Raw genomic sequence first — 26,513 nt, 5'->3', positions numbered from 1 at the left:
TCTCAGCTCACTGCAAGCTCCACCTCCCGGGTTCACGCCATTCTCCTGCCTCAGCCTCCCGAATAGCTGGGACTACAGGCGCCCACCACCATGCCCGGCTAATTTTTTGTATTTTTTTTAGTAGAGACAGGGTTTCACCGTGTTAGCCAGGATGGTCGCGATCTCCTGACCTCGTGATCCGCCCGCCTCAGTCTCCCAAAGTGCTGGGATTACAGGCGTGAGCCACTGCGCCGGGCCAACATTTGTCATTTCTTATAACAATCCATATAGACTTATATATATATATATATATATATATATATATATATATATATTTTTTTTTTTTTTGGATGGGGGAGACAGAGTTTTGCTCTGTCGCCCAGGCAGGAGTGCAGTGGCATAATCTCAGCTCACTGCAACCTCCGCCCCCACAGTTCAAGCAATTCTTGTGCCTCAGCCTTCTGAGTAGCTGGGACTACAGGCGTATGCCACCACGCCTGGCTAATTTTTGTATTTTTAGTAGAGATGGGGTTTCACCATATTGGCCAGCCTGGTCTCAAACTCCCGACCTCAAGTGAGCCACTTGTCTCAGCCTCCCAAAGTGCTGGGATTACAGGCATGAGCCACCACACCCGGCTGACTCTAATATATTTTTTGATTGAATGTAACCTAAAATTTTTTTCATTAAATGTATATGTTATGGTTTTCAGTTTTGGCATTCTCTGTAAGTATAAAGCACTCTGTATTCCTTCTGATTTCTGTTACTGATTTGACATAGATTTGAGGAAGATAAGGATATAGTCTGTATCCTATCACAGATAGAATTTTTTTTTTAAGGTTAGTCAAGTGAAGCAGTGGGAGTACAGAAGTAACACAGAAATCTGTTTCTTCCATAACTGGTTGTGATCAATTAGTTGTAAACACCACTGTACTCAGATCAGCCACAGATAGAATGTTACTTTAACCAAAAATCAAAAATAAAATATCAAAAACATTGCTAAGAGGTTTAATTCATCCTAAAATCCCTGAGGGAGTTCATATAAAAGAGTTATGCTCTGGGCTGGCCATGGTGGCTCATGCCTATAATCCCAGCACTTTGGGAGGCCAAGGCAGGAGGATCCCTTGAGTTCAGGACCAGTGTGGGCAACAAAGGGAGACCCCATCTCTTAAAAAAAAAAAAAAGTTATGCTCTGAATTTATGTTTAGCTTACTTTATAAACAGATGTGGATTTATAAAAAAAAAAAAATTATAGCCAGGCACGGTGGCTCATGCCTATAATCCCAACACTTTGGGAGGCTGAGGTGGGTGGATCACGAGGTCAGGGGTTCGAGACCAGCCTGACCAACATGGTGAAACCCCGTCTCTACTAAAAATACAAAAATTAGCTGGGCGTGGTGGCGGGTGCCTGTAATCCCAGCTACTCAGGAGGCTGAGGCAGGAGAATTGCTTGAACCCAGGAGGCAGAAGTTGCAGTGAGCCGAGATAGCGCCACTGCACTCCAGCCTGGGTGACAGAGAAAGACTCCGTCTCAAAAAAAAAAAAAAAAAAAAAAAGAAACAATTATAGATATGTATATACACATGGTTTAATATACATACATATATTACCTAGCTCTGTTGACTGAGAGACCCTAAAAGCAGTGATATCCAGTAGCAGTGAGTACACTCAGAACCCACATCTTGGTTTCTAAATATCATTCTGCAATAAGAATAAGGGAAACCAGGGCTCTTGGTGACATGGCTCATTCTAGGCCTGAGATAGGGAAAATACAAGATGAGCCTGGAGCATCAGGCTCCACAAAGTATCAGAAAGTAAGGAATTGCTTAAAAAAACAAAATAATGGGGCATGTCAAAGGGACATAAGCCAACATAAGAGAAATTCCAAAGGCAAAAGCTGGAAGAATTCGAAAAACAATATAGTTTTGGATTATGATCCAACTATAAAGTAAATATACGTTGAGTCTATACTAATATAAATAAAAGATTGGATAGATAAATAAATGGGGAGAAGAGACAAATATTCCTCACAAAAGAATTCCAAATAATATATATAGAGATATTCCCTCCTCCAGGAGGTAGAGCTTAATTTCTGCTACCTCCCTCTTAAGAGTGTGCTAGACTTGTGACTCTCTTCCAAATAGTTACTTTACAGCGGAGAATCCTGGCAAACAACTGCTTTAGCCAAGAGAGGAAGGTGAACATTCCTGGTGATGTCATGTGGCTATTAGGTATACCTTCATAGGATGTGATAAGAAAGGCATTTTACCTTTGAGGTATCCTTTCCAAAAACCCATAACCACTCCAATCACGAGAAAAAATATCAGACAAACCCAGATTGAGAGGCATTCTACAGGATACCTGACCAGTTTTCTTCAAGCATGTCAAGGTCATAAAAACAAGGAAAGAGGCGGGCATGGTGACTCATGCCTGTAATTCCAGCACTTTGAGAGGCTGAGGCAGGCAGATCACGAGGTCTGGAGTTCAAGACTAGTCTGGCCCACATGGTGAAACCCTGTCTCTACTAAAAATACAAAAATTAGCAGGGCGTGGTGGCAGGCGCCTGTAATCTCAGCTACTCAGGAGGCTGAGGCAAGAGAATTGCTTGAACCCAGGAGGTGGAGGTTGCAGTGAGCCGAGATCCTGCCACTGCACTCCAGCCTGGGTAACAGAGCAAACTCCATCTCAAAATAAAAAATAAAAATAAAAACAAGGAAAGACTGGGCCGGGCACGGTGGCTCATGCCTGTAATCCCAGCAGTTTGGGAGGCCGAGGCAGGTGGATCACGAGGTCAGGAGTTCGAGACCAGCCTGGCCAACATGGTGAAACCCCATCTCTACTAAAAATACAAAAAATTAGCCGGGTGTGGTGGTTCTTGCCTATAATCCCAGCTGTTCAGGAGGCTGAAGCAGGAAAATCGCTTGAACCCAGGAGGCAGAGGTTGCAATGAGCTGAGATTGCACTCCAGCCTGGGCAACAGAGCAAGACCCCGTCAAAAAAACAAAAACAAAAACAAAAAACAAAAAACAAAAAAACACAAGGAAAGACTGAGAAGCTATCACAGACCAGAAGAAACTAGGAAGACATGACAAGTAAATGCAATGATAGACCCTGAATTAGATTCTAGAACGTTAATGGAAAACTAGTAAAATTCAAGTAAGTCTGGAGTTTAGTTAATAGTAATGTACCAATGTTAGTTTATTAGTTTTGACCAACACTCCAGAGTAATGTAAGATATTAATGAAGACAACCAGGTGATAAATATGGGAACCCTGTACTATCTTTGCAACTTTTCTCTAAGTTTAGAATTATTCAAACATTTTCAAATTTATTTAAAATATATTTTTAAACATAATTATACTCTAAAAGAGCATTTTTCACCCTACCCACAAGCTACAGTTTTATTACAAACGCCTCTTGAAAATGAATAATGTCATACATACACAATTGCTTTTCAAAGATACCTGAGTTTCTTCCTTCACAACTTGGTATTTTCCCCAAAAAATATTCCCTTGACACACATCTCTCCCTCTTCTCCCCAAATTCTATCAGATACTATCCCAGTCACAAAAATAAGTTTTAGTAAAATCATTTTTAAAGCTTCTTTAGGCTGGGCACGGTGGCTCATGCCTGTAATCCCAACACTTTGGGAGGCTGAGGCAGGCAGATCACTTGAGATCGGGAGTTCAAGACCAGCCTGTCCAACATGGCGAAACCCTGTCTCTACTAAAAATACAAAAACTAGCTGGGCGTGGCGGTGTACGCTTGTAATCCCAGCTACTCAGGAGGCTGAGGCAGGAGAATCGCTTGAATCTGGGAGGCGGATATTGCAGTGAGCCAAAATTGCACCATCACACTCCAGCCTGAGCAACAGAGGGAGACTCTACCTCAAAAAAAAAAAACAACCTTCTTTAAAATGTTTAAATCTTTCAAAAAAATCTCTTACAGGAAAAATAACTTATTACATGAAATTTCTAACATATACAAATTTAGAGAGAGTAGTACAATGAATGTCCGTATACCCCAGTACCATCACTCAGTTGCAGCAACCTTGTTTCATCTCAATCCACACCTGCTTCTCACTAGATTTCTTTTGTTAAGATAATAGGTTCTTACTTTGTTGCCCAGGCTGGAGTGCAGAGTGCAGTGGCACGATCATGGCTTACTGCAGCCTCGAACTCCTGTGTTCAAGCAATCTTCCTGCCTCAGCCTCTCAAGTAGCTAAGACTACAGGTGCACACCACCATGCCTGGCTAATTTTTTATTTCTTATTTTTTGTAGAGACGGGGTCCCCCTATGTTCCCTAGACTGATCTCAAACTCTCGGCCTCAAGCAATTTACCCCTCTCGGCCTCCCAAAGTGCTGGGATTACAGGCATAAGCCGCCGTGCCAGGCTTGTAACTCCTTAATTTCGCCAAATATCCAGTCTCTTCACGTTTCTCTGATTGTCTCAGGTAATTCCATTTTTTTCTTCTGTTTGTTTGCTTTGAATCAGGATCCAATCATGAGTCACACATTGCATTGACCTCTCAATCTATAAGTTCCCCTTCCTCTTTCTGGAAAAAAAAAAAATTATTTGAAAATAATGTATTTAATAAGCCAGATTGTTTGACCTACAGAATTTTCCATATTCTGGATTTTCCTAATTACATCCCTGAAGTGTTGTTTATCTCTGCAGGATACCCTTAATTTCTGGATGATCATGTGTTCCTGACGGTCAGATTGATTTGGAGAATTGTCATCCTCATCCATCTGTTTAAAATGTCCCCATTAGCTTTTATGGCATAAACAGCTATTGATACTCATTTACTAGACCTATAATTATTTTATTAAAGGTTACAACACAGTGATATTCTATTTCTACCATTCCTTCATTTTGTTAGCTGGAACTCTTCTATGCAGAAGAACTTTCCTTCAAAGCTATTTGGTTATCCTGAGGTGTGATTGATATAGAAAAGGCAGGAAATGCTGATTTCTTTCCCTTTATTTAGTATTCTTTGGACTAATGAACAGGTTCCATACTATCCTTCAAATGTGACCAAAGTTTTCTGCAAAAGGTCTTAAAAATCTTTTTTTTTAAACGTTTTATTCTTAGATATCTCATATTTGGGTTGCTAATGTAAATGTGTATACATAAGCTTTTCCATTGTTCAGTTACGAAAATTTTACTTTGAAACTTTTATCAGTGACAACAATATCAAGGAAGACCTATTAGAAATGAGAAAATTTTAAGTCAGTGCTTCTCAAACTATATTAAAGGGTCTGTTTTTGTGTAAATAGCAGTGAGTTTTTAGAAAAAAGTAAAAAAGGGCTGGGCACAGTGGCTCATGCCTGTAATCCCAGCACTTTGGGAGGCCGAGGAGGGCGGATCATGAAGTCAGGAGTTCCAGACCAGCTTGGCCAATGTGGTGAAACCCCATCTCTACTAAAAATACAAAAAAAAAAAAAAATAGCCCAGCATGGTGATGCACACCCATTGTCCCAGGTACTCCGGAGGCTGAGACAGGAGAATCACTTGAACCCAGGAGGCGGAGGTTGCAGTGTGCAGAGATCACACTGCTGCACTCCAGCCTGGGCGACAGAGCGAGACTCTGTATCAAAAACATTTTTTTTTAAAGTCTGTTTTTGAGATGTTTAATACTTCCCATCTATTGAGGCCAGTATCTAAAATATAATAAAAATTAATTACTGACTTATATGATTTCATATGGTCCTTTTTTTCTTCACAGACAAGGTCTCACTCTATCACTCAGGCTGGAATGCAGTGATATAATCATAGCTCACTGCAGCCTCAACCTCCTGGGCTCAAGCAATCCTCCCACCTCAGCCTCCCAAGTAGCTACCATGCCTGGCTAAATTTTTTTTTTTTTTTTTTTTTGAGACGGAGTTTTGCTCTTGTTGCCCAGGTTGGAGTGCAATGGCATGATCTTGGCCTACTGCAACCTCCGCCTCCTGGGTTCAAACGATTCTCCTGCCTCGGCCTCCCGAGTAGCTGGGATTACAGGCAAGTGCCACCACTCCCGGCTAATTTTGTATTATTAGTAGAGACAGGGTTCCTCCATGTTGGTCATGCTGGTCTCAAACTCCCGACCTAGGGTGATCCACCCGCCTCAGCCTCCCAAAGTGCTGAGAGCCATTACACCCAGCCATGCCTGGCTAATTTTTTAAAATTGTTTTTGTAGAGATGAGGGTCTCCCTATGTTGCCTAGACTTGTCTTGAACTCTTGGCCTCACCATATAACCCTCCCAATGGGTTGGGATTACAGGCATGGGCCACTGCACCCAGCCCCACATGGTCCTTTGTCTACTAACACCAAGGAAGGTGCCTGAACTTGAACCTGTCTTGCCAGTAACTCACCCAAGATAGTTGGCCATAGCTTTGGTTAACTATTGATGCGTAAGAACTCAGCCAAAACTTAGTTACTTAAACAACAATGCATAATTATCTCTCAGAGTTTTGTAGGGTGGCTGGGCTCAACTGGGCAGTTCTCGCTTGATGTCTCTTGTGTGTTTGCAGTCAGATGACATCTGAGGCCAAAGTCATCTACAGATTTCACTGGGCTGAACATTCCAAGGTGGCTTCTTTACTCACATGTCTGACACTTCAGCTGGGTTGGCAGAAATAGCTGGGAGCTGACCAGGTTTTTTTTTCTTTCTTTTTTTTAAAAATGTTTTATTTCCATAGGTTATTGGGGAACAGGTCGTGTTTGGTTAGATTAGTAAGTTCTTTAGGGGTGATTTGTGAAATTTTGGTGCACCCATCACCCAAGCAGTATACACTGCACCGAATTTGTAGTCTTTTATCCCTCACCCCCTTCCCACCCTTTCCCCCAAGTCCCTAAAGTCCATTGTGTCATTATTATGCCTTTGCATCCTCATAGCTTAGCTCCCACTTATGAATGAGAACATACAATATTTGGTTTTCCATTCCTGAGTTACTTCACTTAGAATAAGTCTCCAATCTCATCCAGGTGGCTGCAAATCCTATTAATTCATTCCTTCTTATGGCTGAGTAGTATTCCATTGCATATAAATACCAGTTTCTTTATTCATTCACTGACTGATGGGCATTTGGGTTGGTTCTATATTTTTACAATTGTGAATTGTGCTGCTATAAATATGTGTGTGCAAGTATCTTTTTCGTATAATGACTTCTTCTCTGGATAGATACCAAGTAGTGAGATTGCTGGATTAAATGGTAGATCTACTTTTAGTTCTTTAAGGAATCTCCACACTGTTTTCCATAGTGGTTGGACTAGTTTACATTCCTACCAGCAGTGTAGAAGTGTTCTCTGTTCACCGCATCAATGCCAACATCTGCTATTTTTTATTTTTTGATTATGGCCATTTCTCCAGGAGTAAGGTAGCATCGCATTGTGTTTTTGATTTGCATTTCCCTGACCATCAGTAATGTTGAGGATTTTTTCATATTTTTTTGGCCATTTGAATTTTTTCTGTTGAGAATTGTCTATTCATGTTCTTAGCCCACTTTTTGATGCGATTGTTTGTTTTTTTTTCTTGCTAATTTGTTTGAGTTCATTGTAGATTCTGGATATTAGTCCTTTGTCAGATGTATAGATTGTGAAGGTTTTCTCCCACTCTGTGGGTTGTCTGTTTACCCTGCTGACTGTTCCTTTTGCTGTGCAAAAGCTCTTTAGTTTAATTAAGTCTCAGCTATTTATCTTTGTTATTGTGTTGGCTTTTGGGTTCTTGGTCATGAAATCCTTGCCTAAGCCACTGCCTAGAAGGGTTTTTCCAATGTTATCTTCTAGAATTTTTAGAGTTTCAGGTCTTATATTTAAGTCCTTAATCCATCTTGAGTAGATTTTTGTATAAGGTAAGAGATGATCCAGTTTCATTCTCCTACATTTGGCTACCCAGCACCATTTGTTGAATAGGTTGTCCTTTCCCCATTTTGTTTTTCTTTGCTTTGTCAAAGATCAGTTGGCTGTAAGTATTTGGGTTTATTTCTGGGTTCTCTATTCTGTTCCATTGGTGTATATTCTTATTTTTATACCAGTACCATGCTGTTTGGTGACTATGGACTTATAATATAGTTTGAAATCAGATAATGTGATGCCTTCAGATTTTTTCTTTTTGCTTAGTCCTTCTGTGTTAGGTAAGTCTCTTGAAGGCAGCAGATAGTTGACAGGTGAATTCTTATCCATTCTGCAATTCTGTATCCTTTAAGTGGAGCTTTTTTTTTTTTTGAGATGGAGTCTCACGGCTGGAGTGCAGTGGCACCATCTCGGCTCACTGCAAGCTCCGCCTCCTGGCTTCACGCCATTCTCCTGCCTCAGCCTCCCGAGTGGCTGGGACTACAGGTGCCCACCACCATGCCCGGCTAATTTTTTTTGTATTTTTAGTAGAGACGAGGTTTCACCATGTTAGCCAGGATGGTCTCCATCTCCTGACCTCGTGATCCGCCCTCCTTGGCCTCCCAAAGTGCTGGGATTACAGGTGTGAGCCACCGCGCCCAGCCTAAGTGGAGCATTTTTTAGGCCATTTACATTAAACATTAGTATTGAGATGTGAGGTACTATTCCGTTCATTGTGCTATTTGTTGCCTGTATATGTTTGTTTTTTGTGTTTTTTTAGTTGTATTTTTGTTTTATAGGTCCTGTAAGATTTATGCTTTAAAGAGGTTCTGTTTTGATGTGTTTCCAGGATTTGTTTCAAGATTTAGAGCTCCTTTTAGTAGTTCTTATAGTGCTGGTTTGGTAGTGGCAAATTTTCTCCACATTTGTTTATCTGAAAAAGACTGTATCTTTCCTTCACTTATGAAGCTTAGTTTTGCTGGATACAAAATTCTTGGTTGATAATTGTTTTGTTTAAAGAGGCTGAAGATAGGGCCTCAATCTCTTCTAGCTTGTAGGGTTTCTGCTAAGAAATCTGCTGTTAATCTGATAGGTTTTCCTTTATAGGTTACCTGGTGTTTTTGCCTCACAGCTCTTAAGATTCTTTCCTCCTTCTTAACTTCAGATAACCTGATGACAATGTGCCTAGGCAATGATCTTTTTGTGATGAATTTCCCAGGTCTTCTTTGAGCTTCTTGTGTTTGGATGTCCAGGTCACTAACAAGACCAGGGAAGTTTTCCTTGATTATTCCCCCAAATATGTTTTTCAAACTTTTAGATTTCTCTTCTTCCTCAGGAACACCAATTATTCTTAAGTTTGGTCATTTAATATAATCTCAGATTTCTTAGAGGCTTTGTTCTTATTTTCTTATTCTTTTTTGTTTTTGTTGGATTGAGTTAATTCGAAAACGTTGTCTTTGAGCTCTGAAGTTCTTTCTTCTGCTTGTTCAACTCTATTGCTGAGACTTTCCAGAGCATTTTGCATTTCTATAAGTGCATCCATTGTTTCCTGAAGCTTTGATTGTTTTTTATTTATGATATCTATTTCACTGACGATTTCTCCCCTCATTTGTTGTATCTTTTTTTTTTTTTTTAATTTCCTTAAATTGGGCTTCACCTTTCTCTGGTGCCTCCTTGATTAGCCTAATAAGTGACCTTCTGAATTCTTTTTCAGGTAAATCAGGGATTTCTTCTTGGTTTGGAGCCATGCTGGTGAGCTAGTGTGGTTTTTCTGGAGGTGTTGAAGAACTTTGTTTTGTCATATTACCAGAGATGGTTTTCTGGTTCCTTCTCATTTGGGTAGACTCTGTCAGAGGGAAAGTCTAGGGATGAAGGCTGTTGTTCAGATTATTTTGTCCCACAAGGTGTTCCCTTGATGTAGTACTCTCCCCCTTTTCCTATGGATGTGGCTTCCTGAAAGCCAAGCTGTAGTGACTGTTATCTCTCTTCTGGATCTAGCCACCCAGCAAGTCTACCAGGATCTGAGCTGGTACTGGGGTTGTCTGCACAGAGTCCTGTGATATGAGCCATCTGTAGGTCTCTCAGCTGTGGATACCAGCACAGTATTTGGGGTGTCTCCCAGGTCCTACAGGAGCAATCCACTTTCTCCAGAGGGTTCGTGGGTTCTCTCAGCTTTCTGATTTATTCCCGGAGTAGGTCTAGAGCAAAAGTTCACAAAGCGAGACTCCACACACTGCTGTCCAAGTGGGAGCTGCAATCTAGTCCTGTCTCCTCTCTGCCATGATCCTCCATGGTGATTCCCCCCAGTTTACTGCCTTTCCATGAGCTAGGGCCAAAGCTCTGCAATTCTCATCATCTTGTCTTTTAAGCTACCAAAATTGAGATAATGAGGACACAGAGCTATTTTTCCTCTCCAGTAGCAGCTGATGGAGCAGAAAGCTCCTGATCAGGTATTTCAATATAAGCAGCCCCACAGCATGCTGGTTCCAGAGTAGTAGGACTTCTTACATGGCAGTTGGTTTCCCTAGAGTGCATGTTGTGAAAGGCCAATTTGGAAACCATAAGACTTATGACCTAGTTTCAGAAATTTCAGTGTCATTTCCAACTCCCTTTATTGGTAAAGCAGATCACAAGGCCAACCCAGATTCAGCATGGGAGGAGACTATGCACGAGAGTTGTAGTGCACTGGAAGGCCAACACTGAGACTAACTCCCATGGCCCCTGGAGAAGGAGACTCCTAGAGAAGAAAGAAACTGTGGAGACAGAGATGGGGGAGCTAATTAAAATATACTGAGCAGGAGTGGGTCTTTCAGAAATTATGCAGTGTGGAGGTCTGTAGATCCACCTATTTCACACTACCTGTTCCCCATGCCCTATCCTCCCTACTCCCAGCATGAAACTCATGTATTCACCACCAAGAGATCTAGCATTTGGGCACTTTCTGCAAAGAGGACATTTACAATGAAACTCCCAGTCCAACAACTCAAAACTCTGCTAATCTCTTCCTCTCTGGTCTGTTATGTAGGCAGGGAGGAGGAGGAGGCACCTAGAGTGATGGCTTTGGGCGATTTGCCCAGCTCAGACATTTCTTACTAAACCCTGGAGATCTGTGTAGATCCACAGCTTTTGGTACTTGACTCCTCTGTGCATGGATATGAACTGCATTCACCAATTCCAGAGAAGGAGGGAAAGCACTACTTAACATCTTGTTACACTGGGCAAGGCAATAGCTGCAAACAAGCCTGCATTATAGCTCTGTTTGTGCTCCTATTAAAAATTTTCTCCAAATTTCATCCTGTAAGGAATGTGACTTAATGAATTTCCTGTGTAATTTTAAAAATGGAAAATGGGGCCAGGTGTGGTGGCTCACACCTGTCATCCCAGCACTTTGGGAGGCCGAGGAGGGTGGATCATTTGAGGTCAGGAGTTCAAGACCAGCCTGGCCAACATGGTGACACTCCACCTCTACTAAAAATACAAAAAAAAAAAAAGGGGAGGGGTGCAGGCATGGTAACTCATGCCTGTACTCCTAGCATTTTGGGAGGCCAAGGTGGCAGGATTACTTGAGCTCAGAAGTTCAACATAATGAGACCTTGCCTTAATTAAGCTTTTTTTTTTTTTTTTTTTTTGAGACAGAGTCTTGCTCTGTCGCCCAGGCTGCAGTGCAGTGGCGCAATCTCAGCTTACTGCAACCTCTGCCACCTGGGTTCAAGCGATTCTCCTGCCTCATCCTCCCGAGTAGCTGGGATTACAGGCACGTGCCACCACGCCCGGCTAATTTTTTTTGTATTTTTAGTAGAGACGGGGTTTTGGCATCTTGGCAAGGCTGGTCTTGAATGCCTGACCTCATGATCCACCTGTCTCGGCCTCCCACAGTGCTGGGATTACAGACGTGAGCCACCACACCCAGCCAAGCATTTTTTTAATTAAAAAAAAAAATAGGCCAGGCATGGTGACTCACCCCTCTAATCCCAGCACTCTGGGAGGCCAAGGGAGGTGGATCACCTGAGGTCAGGAGTTTGAGACCAGCCTGGCCAAGATGGCGAAACCCCGTCTCTACTAAAAGTACAAAAATTAGCCATGTGCAGTGGTGGGCAACTGTAATCCCAGCTACTTGGGAGGCTAAGGCAGGAGAATCACTTGAACCCAGGAGGCAGAGGTTGCAGTGAGCCAAGATCATGCCATTACACTCCAGCCTGGGCAACAAGAGCGAAACTCTGTCTCAAAACAAAAAACAAAACAAAACAACAAAATATATATATATAATAAAATAAAATAAGGCCAGGCGTGGTGGCTCACGTCTGTAATCTCAGCACTTTGGGAGGCAGAGGCAGACAAATCACCTGAGGGCAGGAGTTTGAGACTAGCCTGGCCAACATGGTGAAACCCCGTCTCTACTAAAAATACAAAAATTAGCCGGGTATGGTGATGCATGCCTATAATCCCAGGTACTCAGGAGGCTGAGGCAGGAGAATTGCTTGAACCTGGGAGGCAGAGTTTGCAGTGAGCTGAGATTGAGCCACTGCACTCCAGCCTGGACAACAGAGTGAGACTCCGTCTCAAAAATAATAATAATAATAATATATGTATATATATGTATACATATATGAAAAATAAAAAATAAATGTTTGTGGGATTATAAGCAAAGTGACAGGTGGGGCAGCAGTACAGCCTCATCAATATTCCTATTTACAACATATTTTGTACAGGTGCCTATGAGAATTCCACTAATGCACCACTATCATCATAGATCTTGGTGCAGCTGGTAGGCAACGAATTGATACACTCCTCAAAGGTTTATAAGATTAAACCTAAAATTATTTTTGTGGTCTAGCTTTCCATCATGAAACAATGGTAACTAATAAAGTTCTTTTCACCTTTTTTTCTTGCTAGCTACTATGTTAACAGTAGCTTGATACAAAATTTTAAAAGTACAAAAACATGTTGCAAAATGAAAAGGTACAAAAGGCATTTAGTGAAAAGTAAATTTCCCTACTTTTCATATCCAGGGACCCATTTTCACTCTCTCAAGGCAACCACTAGTTTCAGTTTCTTTTGTATCTTTCCAGAGCTAATTATATTTTTTTATGGGTGGATTTTCTGTATTTTAATATACTTCCATTAAATATGGTATATTACACAAAATTTGTGGAGATGTATTCCTATTTAAAATTCCAATGGGATTTTTCGATTCCAATGGAAAATTTTGATTCCAATTGAATTGAACCTAGGTGCTCATCAATGATGGATTGGATAAAGAAAATGTGGTGGCCAGGCGAGGAGGATGCTCGCGCCTATAATCCCAGCACTTTGGAAGGCCCAGCGGGTGGATCATCTGAGGTCAGGAGTTCGAGAGCAGCCCAGCCAACATGGTGAAACCCTATCTCTACTAAAGATACAAAGAATTAGCCGGGTGTGGTGGCATGCACCTGTAATCCTAGCTACTTGGGAGGCAGAGGCAGGAGAATCGCTTAAACTCAGGAAGCAAAGGTTACAGTGAGCTGAGATCATGCCATTGCACTCCAGCCTGGGCTACAGGGTGAGACTCTGCCTCAAAAAAAAAAAGAAAGAAAGAAAGAAAAAGAAAAAGAAAATGTGGTACATATCCATCTCATGGAATACTATCTAGCCATAAAAAAGAACAAAATTGGCCAGGCACGGTGGCTCGCGCTTGTAATCCCAGCACTTTGGGAGGCCGAGGTGGGCAGATCACGAGGTCAGGAGATAGAGACCATCGTGGCTAACACAGTGAAACCCCATCTGTACTGAAAATACAAAAATTTAGCTGGGCGTGGTGGCGGGCCCTTGTAGTCCCAGCTACTCGGGAGGCTGAGGCAGGAGAATGGCATGAACCCAGGAGGCAGAGCATGCAGTGAGCCGAGATTGCGCCACTGCACTCCCACCTGGGCGACAAAGCAAAACTTCACCTCAAAAAAAAAAAAAAAAAAAACTATGTCCTTTGCAGCAACACAGATGCAGCTAGAGGCCATTATCCTAAGCAAATTAACACAGAAACAGAAACCAAATACTGCATATTCTTACTTATAAGTGGTAGCTAAGCACTGAGTACACATGGACATAAAGAAGGGAACAATAGGCACTGGGGAGTACTGGAGAGTGGAGGGAGGGAGGGAAGCGTGGGTTGAAAAACTACCTATTGGGTACTATGCTCACTACATAGATGAGGGGATCCACACCCCAAACCTCAGTGACATGCAATTTGCTCATGTAACAAACCTACATAAGTACCCTGTGAATCTAAAATAAAAGTTGAAATTACTAAAAACAACAACAAAACTTGTCTTCCATTACATCTTAGAATGTTTTGGCCTTACTGGCCGGGCACGGTGGCTCATGTCTGTAATCCCAGCACTTTGGGAGGCTGAGGCAGGTGGATCATCTGGGATCAGGAGTTCAAGACCAGCCTGGCCAAGATGGTGAAACCCCATCTCTACTAAAAATACAAAAATTAGCTGGGCATGGTGGCGGGTGCCTGTAATCCCAGCTACTCGGGAGGGTGAGGCAGAGAACTGCTTGAACCTGGGAGGTGGAGGTTGCAGTGAACCGAGATCACACCATTGCACTCCAGCCTAGGTGACAGTGAGACTCCGTCTCAAAGAAAAAAAAAGGTTTTGGCCTTTCTTACTTTTAGCTATATATATTTTCGTGTGATTTATGCCTTTACAATTAGTTGTATGTTCTAAAAAAATCACTTTTTACTCTTAAAAAACTAATGTACATTGTGGCAATTTAAAAAAAAAAGAGAGGTATGAAGAAAAAAATCTCTTAATGGATTTCTTAATGTTGAATATTGATTGAAAGAGCTGAAATCTTTAATTTATTTATTTTTTATTTTACTTTATTTATTTATTCATTTTTTTTGAGACAGAGTCTTGCTCTGTCACCCAGGCTGGAGTGCAATGGCATGGTCTCGGCTCACTGCAACCTCAGCCTCCTGGGTTCAAGCGATTCTCCTGCCTCAGCCTCCCAAGTAGCTGGGATTACAGGCACCCGCCGCCAGTCCTGGCTAATTTTTGTATTTTTAGTAGAGATGGGGTTTCACCATGTTGGCCAGGCTGGTCTCGAACTACTGACCTCGTGATCCACCCTCTTCGGCCTCCCAACGTGCTGGGATTACAGGCATGAGCCACCGTGCCCAGCCAGAAATCTTTAATTTATTTATTAATTTTTTTTGAGACAGAGTCTTGCTCTGTCGCCCAGACTGGAGTGCAGTGGCGCAATCTTGGCTCACTGCAAGCTCTACCTCCCGGGTTCACGCCATTCTCCTGCCTCAGCCTCCCGAGTAGCTGGAACCACAGGTGCCTGTCACCACACCTGGCTAATATTTTGTATTTTTAGTAGAGACGGGGTTTCACCATGTTAGCCAGGATGGTCTCAATCTCCTGACCTCATGATCTGCCCGCCTCAGCCTCCCAAAGTGCTGGGATTACAGGCGTGAGCCACCACGCCTTGCCCAGAGATCTTTAATTTATTAAACATATTCCAGATGGGCTTGGTGGCTCAGGCTTGTAATCTCAGCACTTTGGGAGTCTGAGATGGGGGGACTGCTTGAGGCCGGGAGTTCAAGACCAGTCAGGGCAACATAGCGAGACCCTGTCTCTATGAAAACAAAAACAAAAACAAAAAAATAAGTTGGGTGTGGTAATGCACACCTGTACTCCCAGCTACTCAGGAGGCTGAGTGGGGAGGATTGCTTGACCCCAAGACTGATTCAAGGCTGCAGTAAGAGGTGTTCACACCATTGCACCCCAGTCTGGGTGACAGAGCAAGACCCTATCTCAAAAAATAATAATAATAAATATAAAATATTCCTATAATAGATACATTGGTGGGCAAAAAAATGAGCCATTAATATTTATTAATCTTTAAATGATTTTGTAGGACCCTTTTATATTCTCTATTAGGTTTCTATTGCTGCATAACAAATTACCACAAACAGCAGCTTCAAACAACACATTTCTTATCTAGCAGTTCCCATGGGTCACAGGTCCAGGTACAACTTAACTGGGTCCTCTAATCAGGGGCTCACAAGGCTGAAGTTAAAATGTTGACCATGCTATATTTTCATCTGGAGATTTGACTGGGAAAGAATCTCCTTCCACACTCATTCAGGTTGTTGGCAGAATTCATTTCCTTGCAGTTGCAGGACTCAGGTCACCAGTGTTTTGCAGTTGTCTGATGGAGGCCACCCATAGATCCCAGAGGCTGCCTACAGTTCGCTGCTATGTGGCTTTCTCCAGGGCAGTTCACATGGCTGCTTCCTCAAGGCTGAAAGGACAGTCTAGCTCCAGTCTGCTAAGGAGTCTTATATAACACAGTGTAATCACAGGACTGTTAACATCCCATTACCTTTGCTATCTCTACTGTATTGGTTGGAAATGAATCACAGGTCCTATATACACTCCAGGAGAAGGGAACCAAGAGGCAGACATCACTGGGAGTCTCCTTAGAGTCTGCCTACCACACATTCTCTACGCAATTCTGATTTCTCCTTTGAAATACAAATAGAGTTAGAAAAAAAATGACAAAGAGCTTCATGAGCATTTTATACCAACCTATAAAGGTCAACTGTGCTGCTTTAGGTCTGTTGCTTCAGGTACAGACTTGATCAGGATTTTTAAAAAGAAACAACTTCCTGTATAAGCACTGTGCTAAAATCGCAGAAACTAGGACCATATCTTGTTTTTTGTGATAATGCTAGCAGAGTACACAGAAGAATAAACATAATAGCATTGGATTATAAAGACTAGGGTGATGCCAGGCGCAGTGGCTCACACCTGTAATCCCAGCACTTTGGGAGGGCAAGGCAGGAGGACTGCTTGAGCCCAGGAGTTCAAGATCAGCCTGGGCAACACAGAGAGACCCAGTCTCTACAAAAAAGAAAAAACTTAGCCAGACATGGTAGCATGGGCCTGTGGTCCCAGCTACTTGGGAGGCTGAGGCAGGAGGATCACTTGAGCCTGGGAGGTCGAGGCTGCAGTAAGCCGTAATCACACCATGGCGTGGTAGCCTGAGTGACAGAGCAAGACCTTGTCAAAAAAGAAAAAGAAAGAAAGAAAGATTATGACACCAAACTGACACAAGTCGTGAGCTCTTGTGAGGAAAGTCATTGGCTTTATCCTCTTTAGAGTTAGATTGCTGGGGTGGGTATAAAAGATAGGGTCTGGCTGGGCGCAGTGGCTCATGTCTGTAATCCCAGCACTTTGGGAGGTCAAGGTGGGCGCATGATTTGAGGTCAGGAGTTCAAGACCAGCCTGGCCAACATGGTGAAACTCATCTCTACTAAAAATGCAAAAAGATTGGCCGGGCATGGTGGCAGGCACCTGTAATCCCAACTACTCAGAAGACTGAGACAGGAGAATTGCTTGAACCCAGGAGACAAAGGTTGCAGTGAGCCAAGATTGCACTACTGCGTTCCAGCCTTTGTGACAGAGTGAGACTCCATTTCAAAAAATAAAAATAAAAATAAATAAATAAATAAAAGGTGGGGTCTGGAAAATCTTTCTTTCTTAGAAATTTATTTCCTAGTTCTGTAGAAATGGCAGTTATTAGGTATTCTCTATCATTTAATAATATACTTGTGGACTAAAAGATGTAAGTGCTGTATAAAATCAGCCAATTAGGCCGAGTGCAGTGGCTCACGCCTGTAATCTCAGCACTTTGGGAGGCCGAGGCAGGTGGATCCCCTGAGGTCAGGAGTTCAAGACCAGCCTGGCCAACATGGTGAAACCTTGTCTCTACTAAAAATACAAAAATTAGCTGGGTATGGTGGCACTTGCCTGTAATCCCAGCCACTTGGGAGGCTGAGGCAGGAGAATCGCTTGAACCAGGTAGGCAGAGGTTGCAGTGAGCCAAGATCACGCCACTGCACTCTAGCCTGGCGACAGAGACTCTGTCTCAAAAAAAAAAAAAAAAAAATCAGCCAATTATGTTAAACTAGCATATCTATTTTTTGTGTGTTTGTCATTGGCCTGAATAGAAAGGCTTTATATATTTGAGACAGGGTCTCACTCTGTCACCCAGGCTGGAGTGCAGTGGTGTGAATACCCCTCACTGCAGTCTTGAACTCCTGGGCTCAAACGATCCTCCCACCTTAGCCTCCCAAGTAGCTGGGACTACAGGCATGCACTACCACACCTGGCTAATTTTTACATTTTTTGTAGAAATAAGGTCTCACTATATTGCCCAGGCTGGTCTCAAACTCCTGGACTAAAGCAATGCTCCCGACTTGGCTTCCCAAAGTGCTGGGATCAGAGGTGCGAGCTATTGCACCTGGGCAAAAATGGATTTTTTGGGGAAAGTATTTGAATGAATTTTGTTTAGTATTGTATTTATCCAATAAAGTATTTCAAGGCCAGGTGCAGTGGCTCACGCCTGTAATCCTAGAACTCCGGAAGGCTCAGGTGGGCGGATCACTTGAGGTCAGGATTTCTAGACCAGCCTGGCCAATATGGTGAAACCGTCTCTACTAAAAATACAAAAATTAGCTGGGCGTGATGGTGCACGCCTGTAATCCCAGTTAACTTGGGAGGCTAAGGCGGAGGTTGCAGTATGCCAAGACCACACCAGTGCACTCCAGCCTGGGCGACACAGAGAGGTTGCATCTCAAAAAAAAAAAAAAAAAAAAAAAAAGAATTTCATTAGTTTACAAAAATTAAAAACATAAGCATATTCTAAGCAAGTGTCTTAAAAATTTTTGAAGCAATGATTTCATTTTCTTTGTTTCTTCATCACAAAGGTAATATTTTGTAATGTAGCATTGTAATTCCCAAAACGGGTTTTGGAACCACCCAGTCTTTGGTTCAAACCCCACTCATTTGCTATGGAAACTTATTTCACTTGATATTTGCTTCTATCTTCAGACCCTTGCACATGCAGTTCAATCGTCCTATACAAACTCTTCACCTTCATCTCTTCTTATCTAGGTCTTTGCTCACATCTCTCTCAGAAAGTCTTTTCTGATCTTCCCTAGGCTGTTGGATGTGGCTAAGTTGCTCCATTACACGCTTGAGGTAAACATTTGCATTCTTTTTGACTGTCCAGCATCTGAACCTTCATCTGTGTTTGGGGATTCTTCACCAAATGAAGCAGCGTGCATGCCCCCCCACAACAGACACTGAAAATGCCAGATATTTGTTTTCCTACCTCCACAGTTGGGAGGAAGGTGAGATACAACCTAGACTGCACCAGTCAGTTCCACTCACAACAGACTTTGAATAAATAAGGATACAGTGAAATTAAGAAGCAGGGATAATCCATTGTAGTGAGGGGGCAGAGGTGGTAACACCCTGTTTCCAGAGGCAACAGTGTCAGGGATTTAGAACACAGCCTCATGCCCAGTGTAGCTGGTCTGGATGCCAAAAACCATGGAGTGTAGCCCAGAGAGAGCAGGAGTATTGTCATCACAGGACCAGCACCATGACTTTTTTTTTTTTTTTGAGACAGAGTCTCGCTCTTTCGCCCAGGCCGGAGTGCAGTGGCGCTATCTGGGCTCACTGCAAGCTCCACCTTCCGGGTTCAGGCCATTCTCCTGCCTCAGCCTCCCAAGTAGCTGAGACCACAGGCATCCGCCACTGCGCCCGGCTAATTTTTTTTGTATTTTTAGCAGAGACGGGGTTTCACCGTGTTAGCCAGGATGGTCTCGATCTCCTGACCTCGTGATCCGCCTGCCTCGGCCTCCCAAAGTGCTGGGATTACAGGCGTGAGCCACCGCGCCCGGCCTCGCCATGACTTTTAAAGGCATTGTTCCCAACTTCTAAGCCTTGTTCTCTGGCCCTTCTGGAGTTTCATCAGCTATCAAATACCATTGTAATAAATTTCCTTTCTGCATGTGGTAAGCCCAAATTGACTTTTGCTGTTTGCTACTAAGAACCCTGTGTACCTGCTGCATCTGGAACCATCCCCAGACACCACACTTTTTGTAATGTAACTGCTTACTCCTCTGTTGCCACACTAGACTCTAAGTATTATTATGATTGGATCCTCAGTGCCCTGTAATCACCCAAGAAGAAACTGATTGAATGAATGAATTAAACTTTCTGAGCTCTCATTTCCTCATGTATAAATTGGGAATAACAGTTACTTGGTTTTTTGTTTTTTTTGAGACAGAGTTTCCCTCTGTCGCCCAGGCTGGAGTGCAGTGGCACGCTCTTGGCTCACTGGAACCTCCGCCTTCCTGGGTTCAAGCAATTCTCCTGTCTCGGCCTCCCGAGTAGCTAGGATTACAAGCACCCACCACCATGCCCAGCTAATTTTCTTGTATTTTTAGTAGAGATGCGGTTTCACCATGTTGGTCAGGCTGGTCTTGAACTCCTGACCTCAAGTGATTCAACTGCATCGGCCTCCCAAAGTGCTGGGATTACAGGCGTGAGCCACTGCGCCCAGCCAAAATAGTAGTTCTAAAGAAAGATGGCGAATGTTTTTCTAACAGGAAATAAACTTGGACAACCTCCAACTCAATCATTTCATTTTACAGACAAGGAACTGAGGCCCCCAAAGAGTAAATGATTTGCCTAAGTTTGGTGGATAAGTTCAGAGCTGTTTTTTACTCCTAGGTCAGTATATTTTCTACACACCATGATGGCTATAAAATATTATAGGAATCAATGTTTGTATCCCCCACCTCCACCTTCATATGTTGGAGCCCTAGCCCCTCAAGGTGATGGTATTAGGAGGCACGGCCTTTAGGAAGTAGTTAGGTTTAGGTGAGATCATGAGGACAGGGTCCCTATGATGGAATTGGTGCCTGTAAAAGAAGAGGAAGAGACATCAGAGCTTCCTTTCTCCACCGTGGGCAGACACAGCAAAAGAGAAGCCATCCGCAAGGCAAAAAAGGGCCCTCACCAAAACCCAACCACATCAGCACCCTGATCTCAGACTTTCAGCCTCCAGAACAGTGAGAAATAAATGTATAAGTCACCTAGACTAAGGTATTTTGTTATAGTGCCCAAGCTCAGACAAACATTTTATTTGATGATATTTTCACTTTAAACTTAAATTTGGCCAGGCACAGTGGCTCCTGCCTGTAATCCCAGTGTGTCCGGAATTGGTGGGTTCTTGGTCTCACTGACTTCAAGAATGAAGCTGCGGACCCTCGCGGTGAGTGTTACAGTTCTTAAAAGCGGCGTGTCCGGAGTTGGTTCCTTCTGATGTTCGGATGTGTTCAGAGTTTCTTCCTTCTGGTGGGTTTGTAGTCTCGCTGGCTCAGGAGTGAAGCTGCAGACCTTCACAGTGAGTGTTACAGCTCATAAAGGCAGGGCAGACCCAAAGAGTGAGCAGCAAGACTTATTGCAAAGAGCAAAAGAACAAAGCTTCCATCACCGGCAAGGGGACCCCAGCGGGTTGCCACTGCTGGCTGGACAGCCTGCTTTTATTCCCTTATCTGGCCCCACCCACATCCTGCTGATTGGCCCATTTTACAGAAAGCTGACTGGTCTGTTTTACAGAGAGCTGATTGGTCCGTTTTGACAGGGTGGTGATTGGTACATTTACAATCCCTGAACTGGACACAAAAGTTCTCCAAGTCCCCACAGAGCACTGATTGGTGCATTTACAAACTTTGAGCTAGACACAGGGTGTTGATTGGTATATTTACAAACCTTGAGCTAGACACAGAGTGCTGACTGGTGTATTTACAATCCCTTAGCTAGACATAAAGATTCTCCAAGTCCCCACCAGATTAGCTAGATACAGAGTGCTGATTGGTGTATTTACAAACTTTGAGCTAGACACAGAGTGCTGACTGGTGTATTTACAATCCCTTAGCTAGACATAAAGATTCTCCAAGTCCCCACCAGATTAGCTAGATACAGAGTGCTGATTGGTGCATTTACAAACCTTGAGCTAGACACAGAGTGCTCCTTGGTGTATTTACAATCTCTTAGCTAGACATAAAGGTTCTCCAAGTCCCCACTAGACTCAGGAGCCCAGCTGGCTTCACCTAGTGGATCCCATACCAGGGCCGCAGCCACCAGCCAGTCCTGCCCCTCAGCCCCACACTCCTCAGCCCTTGGAACCTGGCGATGGAACCTGGCGCGGCAGAGCAGGGGGCAGCGCTCGTGGGGGAGGCTCTGCCCGGAAGAAGCCCACGGTGGGGCAGGAGGTGCGGCTCAGGCATGGCGGGCTGCAGGTCATGAGCCCTGCCCCGTGGGGAGGCAGCTGAGGCCCAGCAAGAATTCGAGTGCAGCGCTGGCGGGCTGGCACTGCTGGTGGACCCTGGGCACCCTCCGCAGCTGCTGGCCTGGGTGTTAAGCCCCTCACTGGCCAGAGCCCGCGGTGCCGGCCGGCGCTCCGAGTGCAGGGCCCGCCCAGCCCACACCCACCGAGAACTCGCGCTGGCCAGCGATCGCCTCGCACAGCAGCCCCGGTTCCCGCCGGCGCCTCTCTCTCCACACCTCCCTGCAAGCAGAGGGAGCTGGCTCCAGCCTCAGCCAGCCCAGAGAAGGGCCCCCACAGTGCAGCGGCGGGCTGAAGGGCTCCTCAAACGCGGCCAGAATGAATGCCATGGCCTGAGGAGGTGCCGAGAGCGAGCGAGGGCTGCTAGCACGTTGTCACCTCTCACCAGCACTTTGGGAGGCCAAGGCGGTTGGATCAGGAGTTCGAGACCAGCCTGGTCAACATGGTGAAACCCTGTCTCTACTAAAAATACAAGATTAGCTGGGCGTGGTGGGGCATGCCTGTAATCCCAGCTACTCGGGAGGCTGAGGCAAGAGAATCGCTTGAACCCGGGAGGTGGAAGTTGCAGTGAGCCGAGATCTCGCCATTGCACTCCAGCCTGGGCAACAATAGCAAAACTCTGTCTCAAAAAAAAAAACAAAAAACAAAAGACAGAACAAACTTAAACTGAAATATGCATGCATTTATTGGTAGGTAGTGCAGAAGGCTGGTGCAGGGGTTATGAAGAATGCTATGAAGTTTCAAGTATGGCAACCAGCATATGCATTCACGTTTGCTGTGTGTGCTCAGGTGTGAGAGCCAGAGCGTGAAAATTACTTCTGCTCACGGGGAGTCCAGTACATACACTATTTTGTCCTCTCGGGAACTCTATAAAGTAGAAATTGTTACACTACAGATTATTAAAACAAGAAAAAAAACAGGCTCAGTAAAGGTAATTGAATTATTTTGGGTGCTGCAGCCAACCACCAAGTTGAAATGACCAAATCGAAGCCAAATAAATTGCTCACTTCTGGCCCGTCTCACGTCGCCATCTAAATTACATCATTAATTTACAATCCTGTGACATTTTTCATAATCTAGACAGGACTTTCCCTTCTTTTGTCTAAGTCTTGCCATTCTTCCTACCTCTCTGAGGGAGGAGTTCATAACAATAAGCATAGGCTATTAAATCTTCTAACCATTTCAGATACCCATAAGTATCCTGATTTATCATATTGCCATAAATAAGCCTAGGAGACCCTACTTCATAAATGGTTTCTTGTCTGTACATTAGGTAATCGGTGTGAATTTCCATAAGTCTCTAAATTCAAAGCATTAATGAACCACAAATAGGCTTTTAACAATTGAATCCCGGTTGCTATTCCTGACATTTTCATTTATTTTCAGAGACCACTTTTCATTTAAGTGACACTTAGCAACTAAAAAGATTCACAGAGTGATTCAGAGTCGAGTATGATGTCCTCACTGTTCAATGCTCATAGAATATTTTTTCTCTTTCCATAGTCTTGAGGACCAACGCAAATGTCTAGAGGATGTGGGATTCTTACTTGCTAACATATCTTTGGCATTAACTCCCCAAAGCCTTGAATGCAAGGCATACTTACCTGACACCCTAAATCGCTAGTTTAGGGACACCCGCCGCAGAGCGGAATCGTTCAAGGTCACTGGGGCAGCAGGTGCGGGGCCTTAACCAGCGCTGCCGACCCGTCAGCTCTCCGCCCACCCTTGGGGATCCCCGTCGCCCACTACGACCTCGCTGGGAGAACCCGGTCCGCCCGCCCTCCCGGCGGCCGGTCTTGGAACCGCTCTTCTGGAAGGTTCCTGAGTGGCTGGCAGTGGGGGCGGCTCCAGGAAGCCGGGGCGGAGCTGGCGGCGGTCGGAGCCTCGGGCTACGCCTCCCTGGGCCGCTCCGCCCCGCCCGTTGTCGGAAGCCACGCTCCGCCAGGCAGGAGACGCTGTAGTCCGGGGTAAGCAGCGGCTCCGCGTCCGCTCTCGCCCGCTCGCCGGCCGGCTCTCCTCCCGCTGCAGGACCCGCGCGCGGCGCTCCGGGGGCCAGGCAGTGCCTGGCCATGGATCTGCGGATGTTGTCCCGGGAGCTCTCCCTCTACCTGGAACACCAAGTCCGGGTGGGGTTCTTCGGCTCGGGGGTGGGCTTATCCCTGATCCTGGGCTTCAGTGTCGCTTATGCCTGCTACTACCTGAGCAGCATTGCCAAGGTGAGCCGGGGGTGGCGCAGGGCCGCGGGCTGCTGGGCCGGGAGCGAGGGTAGCGGGCGCGGCGCGAGGCTGCGCTCCCAGGGGCGGTCGGCAGCCCCGGGGACAGGCGGCGAGCTGCTCCCGAGCGGCCGCCCCCAGCGCGCGCGGGAAAGCCAACAGCCCCCGCCCGTTCGCCCGCCCCCTGGGGGTCCCGGCGGGGTGGTCCTCGGAGCGCAGCCTGAACCCTGCTGACCTCAGCGCTGCGGCGCTGCCCGGTCACCGATCGCGAAGCCGGCGGCGCACTCGGGAACGCCGTGGCGCTTTTGAAAATGACTCCCGGCAGGGCATGGTTGGTCACGCCTGTAATCTCAGCACTTTGGGAGCCCGAGGCGGGTGGATCACCTGAGGTCAAGAGTTGGAGACCAGCCTGACCAAAATGGTGAAACCTCGTTAAAATTACAAAAAATTAGCCGGGCGTGGTGGCGGACGCCTGCAATCCCAGCTACTCGGGAGGCTGAGGCAGGAGAATCCCCTGAACCCGGGAGGCGGAGGTAAAAACAAACAAACAAACAAACTCCCTTATCGCGATTCTAGCCTTCCCCTCGTGGCATTGGCGAAACCCCCGTTTCAGTCCTCTGTGACTGTAAATTTTTTGCGTCAGCCCTCCAGAAAGAGATGTAATCGGAGGGAGCGCGCGCGCGAGAGACAAGTCTGCCGGTTTCTGGTTTACGGTTGGCAGAAACTTTGCTCTGGGCCCTTCTCTGATACTGCTTTTCCCTTCAGAAACCCCAGTTAGTGACGGGGGGTGAGAGTTTCAGCCGCTTCCTTCAAGACCACTGTCCGGTGGTTACAGAAACGTACTACCCGACGGTCTGGTGCTGGGAGGGTCGAGGACAGACCCTGCTTAGACCTTTCATCACTTCGAAGCCCCCGGTGCAGTACAGGAAGTAAGTGAATTTCCGTTTTCAGTCATTTCTGCAAAATCACAGTTTTTTTGTTTGTTTGTTTGCTTGCTTATTCCCAGTTCTTAGTTAATAGAATCTCTGCTTTAGGAAGTATGTAGAACAGAAAGAGGGAATTAAAATGGAAGGTATGTCCCCGGCTCCATCCCCAGCTGCAGGAAAATACCCCAGCTGCAGGTATTTGCCTCCTGGCCCCCGCCCTAACCGCCAACCTGATGTAAATGGTTTATGTTTAGGATGAGAGAAGTGTTTGGGGATTACTGCCTCGCAGTTTTTCATACATCTGTCAGAAAGACCCAGATCTTTTGATGATCTGCATTCATTGATTGGTATGTAGCAGATACTGGGGGTGGGGGTGGGGTGAGAAGGATGCCACTTAATTTGGGTTTTGGGCGATTTATTGGTGTAAAATGACTTCCTATTGACAGACAAATGGGATCTTGATGGTAATAGCTCTTGATGTGTTAAAGATACGGTCCAGGATTTATCAGGAACCAGATTTAAATGGTGCCGGTTATTAATTTCCCTTAGTCATCTGGCCTTCTGGAGTTTATTTTGTTGCCTGGAACTTGCACTGTTTGGGAAAATTCTGTAAGTTCATAAATACTAGTGAGAAATACTTTAAATTATTTCAGAAGAAAATCTTGAAGTATACTATACAAGGAGACTGCATTATTGAGTCCAAAGATCTAGAGCAGTGGTCAGAGATTAGATCAGCATTTTACTTATTCAGACTTCCCTGTCGCGTTAGTTGAGTGACCTCAATCAAACAAGGGTTAAATGCTGGGTGTTTTAGAGTAATGAGTAAGTACTCATTTATCTTAATAATTAGCAGTTCATTTTTATATACGACCTTGTACGGAGGCTATTGGAAATACTTGATGGTACTAATCTTCATAAAATGCTTCTAATGAAAGAAAATGATATGTAGATCGAGATATGGGTGTGTGTTCGTGAATGCTGGAAAAATGTTATTTTTCGATGACCAAATAATGTCATGTGTTTAGAATTAAAACAGAAAATTAAGACATGACTTAAAACATGTAAATAGTAATGTCTTCTGAATTATTCCTTTCAGTGAACTTATTAAAACTGCAGATGGAGGACAGATTTCACTGGACTGGTTCGATAATGATAACAGTACGTGTTATATGGATGCCAGCACCAGACCTACTATCTTATTGTTGCCTGGCCTCACTGGAACAAGCAAGGAGTCATATATCCTTCATATGATCCATCTTAGTGAAGAATTAGGATACAGGTACCAGTAAAAGATTTCTTTTTTTCCACTTGATCCATTCCAAATGAAGTACAAATACATCTACATGTTTGTTTCAGAAATACTTAGTACTTCTTGCATAGAAAA

The 26,513-nt window shown here is 44.5% G+C and overlaps 1 protein-coding gene and 1 non-coding gene across 4 annotated transcripts in view; both read left to right on the top strand.

Moving 5' to 3' along the window:
- The first annotated feature begins 16,444 nt into the window (after positions 1–16,444).
- LOC129019223 (small nucleolar RNA SNORA81) lies at positions 16,445–16,614 on the top strand. The gene has a single exon (XR_008495564.1). It is a non-coding gene; the product is annotated as a small nucleolar RNA SNORA81 (small nucleolar RNA).
- A 7,262-nt stretch (positions 16,615–23,876) lies between these two features.
- The window catches only part of ABHD3 (abhydrolase domain containing 3, phospholipase), a 55,809-nt gene continuing 53,172 nt past the window's right edge, over positions 23,877–26,513 (top strand). For 2 of the 3 annotated variants that reach the window (XM_054460353.2, XM_054460352.2), the window contains exons 1-3: positions 23,929–24,206; positions 24,969–25,132; positions 26,226–26,408. In XM_054460353.2, the coding sequence (XP_054316328.1) occupies positions 24,060–24,206; positions 24,969–25,132; positions 26,226–26,408 (494 nt within the window). In that variant the 5' untranslated portion in view covers positions 23,929–24,059. Of the gene's footprint in view, positions 24,207–24,968; positions 25,133–26,225; positions 26,409–26,513 lie in introns of all 3 variants that reach the window. The other variant, XM_063653463.1, reaches the window with a different exon arrangement.

This window comes from Pongo pygmaeus, chromosome 17, assembly GCF_028885625.2.
Source record: "Pongo pygmaeus isolate AG05252 chromosome 17, NHGRI_mPonPyg2-v2.0_pri, whole genome shotgun sequence".
Taxonomy (NCBI): domain Eukaryota; kingdom Metazoa; phylum Chordata; class Mammalia; order Primates; family Hominidae; genus Pongo; species Pongo pygmaeus.
The sequence above is the reverse complement of the archived record's forward strand: the minus strand, read 5'-3'. Positions and strand labels throughout refer to the sequence as shown.